This window comes from Belonocnema kinseyi, chromosome 7 (genome assembly GCF_010883055.1).
Source record: "Belonocnema kinseyi isolate 2016_QV_RU_SX_M_011 chromosome 7, B_treatae_v1, whole genome shotgun sequence".
NCBI lineage: Eukaryota > Metazoa > Arthropoda > Insecta > Hymenoptera > Cynipidae > Belonocnema > Belonocnema kinseyi.
This window is the reverse complement of record NC_046663.1, coordinates 51,845,661-51,855,630: the sequence shown is the minus strand read 5'-3', so window position 1 is coordinate 51,855,630 and position 9,970 is coordinate 51,845,661. Positions and strand designations below refer to the sequence as shown.

The window sequence follows — 9,970 nt, the reverse complement described above, 5'->3', positions numbered from 1 at the left end:
GATGAAATTTCAAGGAGAAATTGAATAGTTTATCTTCCTACCTAAAAAGGTATTAACATTACATAAAATACAGTTTATTTTAAACAAAAAAGGTGAATTTGAAATAAAATACTTAATTTTTAAGTTTGAAAATTAACTATAAAAAAATTCAATATGATAGTTCAATTTTTATCGAAAAAATAGAATTTTATAAAAAACAAATAGTTAAATTTTCAGTCAAAAAATAATTTTGAACCAAAAAAAGAAGATTTGAAGAAAGTACCCCTGGCGGGCCAAAGGGACCGAATAGAGCCTCTACAAAATATCTGTAAAGACCCCTTGGGTCCCCAATCGGTTCCTTTTTTAAAAACTCGAAAAAACAAGAAAGAACAACGAAATTGTCAAAAAATTAGTTAAATTTTCAACCAAGAAATGATTTTTTTTGCCAGAAACATTATTTTTCATCTAAATAGTTGAATTTTACTCTAAAAAAGGTAATTTTCAAATTAAAAATAAATTAATAAAATGTCCAGCTAAATCAATTTTAAATGAATAAATTGATGTTCTTCAAAATAATTTATTTTTAACCAAAGAGATGCATCTTCCACAAACAACTTAAAATGTAATATCTTTTGAAAATAGGTACTTTTGCAACGTTCTTTCAGTAAATAATAATGTTATCTTAATGTGAATTTCAGAACTAGTCAAGAAACACTGACCCTACTTAATATATTAAATTTGTTTCAAACTGAATGAAAAACACTTTACCTCTATTTTACAAATGAGCTATATAAATTTTAATTAATAAATGCTATAAAAAAGAACTATTTTTCATATATTAAATTTTAATTTTCGTTGAACTCGGACCCGAACAGATCGCGCACTCTTGTGAGTTATAAACTCCCCCATTGAATGATTCCAGATTCAAATTTGGAAAATTTTGAAAAAGGATAATATTTCAACCGCAATGAAAAGCAATTGAACTCTTATCACTTTTAAATAAGAGCGTTTAATATTGAATAATTTGGCATTTCAAATATTTGAAATGAAAAATTATTTAATCAGAAGAATGCAAGGTTGAAAGATTTTAGACGGAAATTTTGAAACTGGACATTTTTATTAGAAAGAAGTTGATATTGTGTAATTATTCTAATCAAAAACGTTCGAAATTGAACAATTTTATTTTTAATTTCGGAATCTCAAAATTGAATAATTTCAAATTAAAATTTTAAAAGAGATTATATCTTAACCGCAGGAAAAAGTAATTCAACCTACATCATTTTTAAATAAAAGCGTTTAAAATTGAATAATTAAAAATTTTAAATCTTATAAATTTAAACAAATGTTATCAGAAGTATTCAACATTGAAAGATATCAGACTAAAACTTTTAAACTGGACATTTTCATTACAATTTTATTTTTAATTCATGAATCTCTAAATTGAATGATTTTATATTCAAATTTTGTAAAAAAGGACAATTTCAAAAAGTTAAACACTGATATTTTCAAATCAGAATGTTTAGTTAAAAGCGTTCAAAATTTAATATATCAAAATAGGAAACGCTTATATTCAAATAATTTTCAATTCGCGGCGATTAAAATTTGGCAATTTGAGATTAAAAAATTTAATTGCACGTTTGAAAGTCAAAACTGCTGAAATCTTAGGATTTTATATTGATATTACGTAAAAAATTATATTTTATCATTAAAATTGAGCAGACGATTTTTTTTATCACCAAATTAAAAATAAACTTTAAATGGGGAACATTAGAAATGAAAGAAATTCCTACTACGGAACATTCAAAATTGTATGAATCCGAAATTTTCTAAACTGAAAAAATTTGTGGTCACCAAGAATTGTGATATTACAATTTTTGTATACTATTATGTACTGCTATTGTACATTTTATACTATTGTATACAATATGAGTTATTTTAAAGAAAATTTAAAACAGTTAGAAATGAGTAATATTCAAATTGTTAATTATACTTTCAAAAATTCAACCATTTCAATTTTAATTACAAAATTAAAACCTATGAAAGGGAAAAAAACCAAATCTAGCGAATAACGCAAAAATTGAGAACACTAAAATTATAAACATTTTAAATTAAAGAAATTATTGCACTACTGGGGTATCAATTTAAGATATTTTGATTTTGAACCATGCCATTTTTAATTTCAAATCGTGTAATGTTTAACACTTTATTACTATTTATTCATTTTGTAAAATATTTAATTAAAAATTGGCCAATTTTAGGATATTTCATTGAAAATTCAAAGAAAATACATAACAAGATTAATACATATGATAACATTGTTTGAAATTGCGCAGTTTAAAGCCTTTCAATTCGAAATTATCTTTTTTTTTTGTAAGAGAGTTATTTGAATTTTTCAATATTTTTAAACATTTTCAAATAAATAATAATTCAATTTTCAATGGCTAGTTCTAGAGTCTTCTAATTTTTAAGTTGGATTTGTGAAATTATTGTCTTAATTGGTCATTATTTTGAATTTATTTTTAGAGGCATATACTTAAAAATTGGTCGATTACAAATCGTCTAAGCTAAAAATTATGCAACTATTATGTCTGTCAATTTGACATTTTACGATTTGAAAGATTTAAAAAAACAGACAACTACAGTGTCATAACATTTTTTCAGTATTAAACTTATGTGCCGTCTGAATTTGAAAGTGTATAGGCAGTAGTCTGAAATCCAAAAATGTGCAATAGAAAATTAACTTTATTTTCTAAACCAAATTTCCAGGTTTCCGACGTAATATTTTTAAATGATTAAAAATGAACTTCAAGTTTTACGTAAAATGTTATTCTTTAGTTTACAAATGATCAAAATTCGTATTTTCGATTCGAAAATTTAATAAGTTGGTAGAAAATTTAACTACTTGGCTGGAAATTTACGCATTTTGTTCGAAATTCGCCTTTTTTGATAGAAAACTCAACTCCTTGGTTGAAAATTCAACTATTACTTCAAAAGTTTTTTTTGTTGGTTCAAGATTCATAATTTTAGTTAAAAATTCTTTCTTTTGACTCAAAACTTAACTATTTTATTGAAAATTCAACTGATTAGTCGAAAATTAACTTTTTGATGAAACTTCAAAATGTCGTGTTGAAAATTGAAAAATTTTGCAAAAAATACAAATTTTCAGCTCGAAAATTTAACTGGCTGAAAATTGATCTAATTTGTTGAAATTTCGACTCTTTTGGTATAAAATAAATGTTTTGGATAAAAATGAAACTTTTTGGTAGAAAATTAATCTGATTTAGTTCAGGATCTAAGAATTTTGTTGAAAATTCATTTTGATTGGTTAAATCCAACTACATTTAATTTTAAATTACTTTTTAGGTGAAATATCAACTACTTACATTTTTCTTTAAAAATTCAACTTCTTCGCTGAAAGTTGAACTGCATCCTGGAAAGTTAATTTTTGTTTCGTCCAAGATTTATAATTTTAGCTAAATAATCGTTTGTTTTTGCGTTAAAAAATTGTTCTTTTCATTGAATTTTTTTTTGTCATTAGTGAAACTTCAACTTATTCACTGATAATTAACTTTTTTTTAGAACCTTCACACTTTAGGTTTGAAAATTTAACTGTCTTGTAGAAGATTCGTATTTACAACTCGAAAATTCAGAAGTTTGATAGAAAATTTAACTACTTGGTTGAAAATTTGCCTTTTTAATTAGAAATGCTTTTTGTTTAAGAATTCATGTTTGTTGGCAAAATCCTCTTTTATTTTAAATTAAATTCTTTTTCTGTTGAAATATAAACTATTACATTTTTTTCTTTGGCAAAAATTCAACTACTTTTGTAGAACATTCGTGTGTTTGACTTGAAAAATCAACAATGTGATACAAAATTAAAATGTGCGTATAAAACTCGTTTTTAAGTTGAAAATTAATTCTCCCGAATTAAACTATTAAAGGTAAAAGTGTTCAGAAATTAATAAAAATATGAAATCAAAATTATTCAGTAAAAAATTATTGTTCTTGGTTCAAAATTCAACTACTTTGTTAAGAATTTTTCTCTTTTTCTTTTTGTAAAAAATTAATCTTTTTCTTAGAAAATGTAACAACTTGAGATGGCGGGCAAATTAATTTAGCCAAGTAGGGACGGAGTTAATTTATTTCTTTTTTACCAAACTAATAAAGTTTTTTCTCATGTAAATATAGTCTAATTCGATGTATCTTAAAAAAAAAAAAAAACAATTGACAGATGTTGAATAAAGAGTCCCAAACTGAATTCCGTTGAAAATTTTATTAAGAGATTATCGTGTGACAAACTGTATAATCCATTATAAATCAGCATTTATGTATTAACTCATTCATTCACTAACAAGCAGTACTTGAATATTTACGTGGGCTCGAAAAGTACCGCCGTTTCATTCATACTAATGCATCAAAGAAAATGTTACGGAAGTAAATGAAAAACTAATATTAACGAAGAGACAGAATTCCACTGAGGGCACTTTTTTTAAAGCGTGAGTATTTCACTAGCTCGAGTTTCCAGGAGGCCTTCCATGGAATTGACGTCCTTGCACCAACCCTCGAGACGTTCAATCATGCCTGAAATTTGAGTACGATCCAAAACTCGAGGTTGAACCCAGGTCATGTTCACTATTCCTGCGACTTGGTCAATTTCTCCTTGAACTAAACCTTGCGCCAGCGCTTTCATAACTAAAAGTTCGACTTCCCCAATCGGTAAGCGAGTCTCCTGCGAGATTTCACCGAAAGTCAATTGCCTGGAAAAGAAAAATAAGAATTTAGAATCTGAGTCACTGAAATATAGTATATTCAAAAAAGCCTCAAATGTTGCGTAGTACCACATGTCGAAAGAATGAAAATTTCAGCCCAAATTTTTTTTAAAAAGACATATTTATGTCCGCCTTGTTATTTTATTTCTTTGAAAAAATAAAACTTGTGCTAGAAACTACCTGCTATGCATACTCAAAAAATGAGCAATTTCAGAATTTCGAAAAATGGAAACTTGTGCTGAGTTGTGTTAGGCTAGTACAATAATTTTCTCTGATGACGAATTGCACTCAAATGAATATTTTCCACAAAATTCCAACTTTCTGGACTTGGAATAAATGTTCGACCCAAAATTATCAAAGTATTTGAGATTTGGATTGAAGGTGGTTTGTCCAAATTTGTTCGTGGAACGGATTCTTAAATTTTTGTAGGACATTTTTTGTATTTACTCAGCACAAGTTTCAGATTTTCGAAATTCATTCTTTTTTTAAATTTTGGGTCAAAAATTTATTCTAAATGCAAAATGATTACATTTTTTGGAAAATATTAATTTACGTGCAATTCGTCAACCGGCCTAATTATTGTGCTCACCACAAGTTTTAGACTTTCGTAATTTGTATTTTTTTTAATTTTGTTCCAATATACGTTTAAGAATATTGCATTCTTTGTTTCAAAATATTAATTTGAGTCCGATTCGTCATTAGAGATAATTATTGTGCCAGCCTAGCACAACTTAATACATGCTTCCGTTTTTAGAAATTCTGAAATTGATATTTTTTTAACAAGTTTTTTAGTCGTTTTTTTTCTAAAATTGTTAAGATTTTGACTTGACAATTGCAGCACAGTAGTATGCATAACAAGTAGTTTCTAGCACAAGTTTTGTTTTGTCAACAAAAACAAAAAATTACGCGGCTGACATAAATATATGTTTTTATTTTTGGGTTGAAATTTTCATTTTTTCAAAAAACCTTTTACGGCAAATAGAGCACAAATCAGAATTTTAATTTTTTCGAAATTCAAGCGGGCATTGCCAACTTGCTGGACACGAATCTCACAGTCTCATGTAGACCGGATTTAAAACTCAGGCTTCGGACTCACTTTAGAGATAAAAAACAGTGTAACTGGCGCCTAACCTTTTTTAAATAGTTCATAAATTTTTCCAAGTAATAATGATGAACTTCAATGTTTATTTAAAATTTTTTCCTTTAGTCTATTAAATATAAAAATTCCTATTTAATTATCGCAGGTTTCACAATCTTTCCCCCTTTTCTCATTTGTCTCTTTAAATTGCGAACTGAAGTAATAGAATCCAATAAGATAATAGAAACAATTATTTATTGAAAGTTCATTTTTCTTGGTTGCAAAGTTTATTATTAAATTGTTTGTTAAGAATTAATTTTGTTTATTTAAAAATTTTATTGTTTAGGTCCAAATCGAATTATTTTGTTCACAATTCAACAATTTTATTAAAAAGTCATAATTCTTCGTCGAAAAGTCTACTTTTTTGTAGAAAATTCAAATTTCGGGTTTAAGATTACACCGTTTGTAAAAAAATTGTATTTTCGGATCAAAAATTAAACCATTTGTTAGAAAATTAATGTATTTTGTTAAAAATTCGCCTTCTTCGAAAGAAAATAATTTTTTTCATTAAAAATGCAATGTTTTAATTAAAAATTAATCTGTTCTAGATGACAATTCAAGTATTTTGTCGAAAATATGTCTTTGCTGATTAAACTTTAGATTGTAAAATTTCAAATTTGGCATAAAATTCAACTACTTGTTACAAAATTATATTTTAAAAATTTTAAATTAAGTATCCCTAACATAAATAATTTTTGGTTAAACATGTACCTTTTTAGCTAAAAAATTCTACTATTTAATTCAAAATTGTTAGAAACGAAAAAAATATGGAATATAAATTAATGAAATCAGATTTAAATTAATATCATATCCATTCTTCAAAATATTTAGTTAAAAATTGATGTATTTATTTGAAAATTCCTCTTGTTGGTAGAAAATGCAACTATTTAGTAAAAAATGCATGTATTTTGTTGAAAATTCGTCTTTTTGGTAGAAAATTCGACTATCTCGATAAAAATCTATGTATATGTATGGTTAAAAATTAATCTGTTTTAGTTGAAGATTCAAGTATTTTGTTGAAAATTCGTTTTTTTTTTTAATTTACTTAACTGTTCCTCATTTAAAATTAAAATCTTTTGTGATTTAAATATCAACTATTACATTTTTGGTTGAAAGTTAGTATTTTCTGGTTGAAAACGCAACTGTTTTTTTTTAATTCGTCTTTTTGGCTTGAAAAATAAATATTTTGGCTGAAGATTCATCATTTAAGTTCAAAATGCATCTCTTTCTTTGAAAAATGTACTATTTTGTGAAAATTCTCCTTTTTTGGTTTTAAAATTAATGGTTTTAACTGAAAATTTAAAAATCCATTTTTTGAATGTATCTTTTTTAGTAGAAAATTAAACTATTTAGTTGAAAATGTAATTACTTGATAGAAATAATATGTATTTTGTTAACAATTAATATTCTTGGGTAAACATTCTTTTTAATGTGATTATCTGGCTGAAAATTAATCTTCCAGTTGAGAATTGAAATAGTTTGTTGAAATCTCGCCTTTTTTTGAGTGCAATAATTAAAAATTCTAATCTTTTTTTGGTTTAAATATCGACTATAACATTTTTTGTTGCAAATTCAACCATTTCGTAGAGAATTCGTCTGCTGAGCTTCAAAATTCTACTGTTTTGTGGAAATTTTATATGATTTGTTGAGAACTCATCTATTTCATTGAAAATTGAACTATCTGGTTACAAATTCAGCTGTTTTTTTAAAAGCTGCTCTTTTTCATTGAAAACTCTACTGTTATACTTTTGGCAAAGTCCACCTTTTTTTTACTAAGAATTCTATTATTCGGTTGAAAATTTTAATATTTTGGTTAAAACTTGGCGTGTTTTGGATCGAAACCCTAACTATCTTGGGAGAAAGGACAATCGTTAGTTGAAGACTAATTTTTTTGGCTTGAAAATGCAACAATTTGGTTGAAATTTTCATTATTTTTTCACTTAAAGTTCTTTTTATTTTAATATTATTTAAAAAGTCTGCCCGTCATAAGCCACATTCTCACTTTTTCTTTTTAATGTTATTTTTTTATGATTAATTCAAAAACCATGCATCTTATTAATAAATCTGAAAAAAATTTGTAGATCTTTTTGAGATGGACAATTGCGCTTGTTAAAATTTTTTCATATCTTCCTGGATTGACCAGAAAATATAATTTTTTGAAGGATGCACCGGTATGCAAATGACTATTAAGCCCTTATTAGTAAAAAGTGCAACTGTTTGATAGGAAATTAATCCGTCTTTTTTTGTCGAATTCAATTGTTTATTTAAAAATAATACCGCTTTTGATTGAAATTGACCTTTTTAGTTTTAGTTCTGAATTCAACTATTAAGGTTGAAAAAGCATCTATTTCGTTAAAAATGCAATATTTTACTTGAAAGTGTTGGGAATAAATTAAATTTTTTAAACTCAAACCAGCTTAAATCAGTGGTAAAAACTCTGAAACAAAGGCGCAATTACCGATTGTTTGATTGTCGTTTAAAGGTCATTTCCATGAGACATAGAAGTGAAATTTTTTGCCTCAATTTCAATTCCTGAGCCGCCAGATCAGCGACTTTGCTCCACTGTGGTTTCAACTTTTCCAAAGCGGCAATGTCTCCTGCATTGAAGGCCTGAAGTACCTCAACAAGCCAAGCATTTGCGGTTCCCTTCAATGATTCCAAGATAGGATGCGCCAATAATTCTCCGAGATTATATACACCCTCCCCCAAGAGAGCAGCAAGACCGAGGAAAAAGGCATGTTGCTCTTGTTCTTGTTTGGCTAATTCATCCAGCTCGATGCAGCCCAAATACCTGTTGAATCAAGCATTAGGGTTTATTTGTCAATTAATTTACATCACCTATTAGAGAAAATTTTATTATTAGTGATATTGAGACAATACCTTAAAGCAGTGCGATAGTAATCTGCGTGCTTTCCTTGTAATCGATAGAGTCGACTGGCTAAGAGGTAAAATCTGCCGTGAACAGTTGTTATTCCGTCCGCATTATCCAGCATAACTTCGACATCGTCGATGATCTTCTTCGTTTTCTCTTGGTCGTTGAGCATGTCGAGTAAAATCTGCCCTGCCAAGACTTTGCAGAGGGCCAGAGCTTCATTGTTACTTTTTACTTTAGGCTCAGTTTTTTCCAAGAATGTTATCGCCTCTTGCTTATCTTGAAACTGTGCAATTACATGGACTAAAATTTCTACTAGTGACAATGGATTTATCCTGAAAAAAAGGTAATTTAATTTTAAGTTCAATATTGCAGAGAATGCGGATACATGTCCGTCTAGACGGCCGAATGAAGCCAATTCATTTTTTCCGATTATAGCAGGAAGTTGTTATAGATGTAAAAAATGAGCCATTTCATTTTTTGGTGGCCAACATTTTTAAAGAAAGTAGAACCATAAGTAAACAACTTCTTAATATTTTGCGGAAATAAGTCGTCTTTGAAATCCCTTAAAATCTCTGCGGAATTTTTTCAAATCTTTTTTATTCATTTTAAATTATTTAAATATTATAAATCAAAATAAAATCTTTTGAAATCTTAGAAATCTGGTATACCTTTTTTAAAATCTATTTAAATTTTTGTAATCTTTGTGAAATATTTAAATCTGGTGTACCCGCCTTCTTCACAATCATTGAAGAAATTTCTTGAAATATTTGTGAAATTTGTGTTAAATTTTGTTAGTGAAATCTTTGTTATTCGTTGGAATCATTGAATTATTTCAAATCTTACGAGTGAAATCTGTTCAAATCTTATAAAATCTTTCAAAACCTTTTGAAATCGTTTTAAATCTTCGAAATCTTTATAATATTTGAAATTTGGTGTACTGTTATCCTTTTTCAAATATTTGAAATCCTTTCAATCGTTGGGATTTTTGTATCCTTTTGAAATCTTTTAAATATTTCTGAAATCTTTTGTATTCATTTGAAATAATTAAAATATTTTTAGCCTGTGTCAAATTTTTTGAAATCTTAAACACCTATAGTTTTTTTTTATAAATTGTTGAGTCCCATGTTCATACATTTTAATTTCATCTCGCTCTTCTTATATAGATAGTTTCTAAATAGTTTACTACCGAATTTTCTCACGTAGCGAAAC

At 27.0% G+C, this 9,970-nt stretch overlaps 1 protein-coding gene across 1 annotated transcript in view; it reads right to left on the bottom strand.

Annotated features, from left to right (window-relative positions):
* Positions 1 to 4,233: 4,233 nt before the first annotated feature.
* Positions 4,234 to 9,970, bottom strand: part of LOC117176092 (26S proteasome non-ATPase regulatory subunit 13) — an 8,212-nt gene continuing 2,475 nt past the window's right edge. Inside the window, exons 3-5 of the mRNA XM_033366116.1 lie at positions 8,767 to 9,093; positions 8,345 to 8,677; positions 4,234 to 4,736 (exon numbers count right to left, since the gene is read on the bottom strand). Coding sequence (XP_033222007.1) covers positions 4,469 to 4,736; positions 8,345 to 8,677; positions 8,767 to 9,093 — 928 coding nt within the window. The 3' untranslated portion in view covers positions 4,234 to 4,468. The remainder of the gene's footprint in view (positions 4,737 to 8,344; positions 8,678 to 8,766; positions 9,094 to 9,970) is intronic.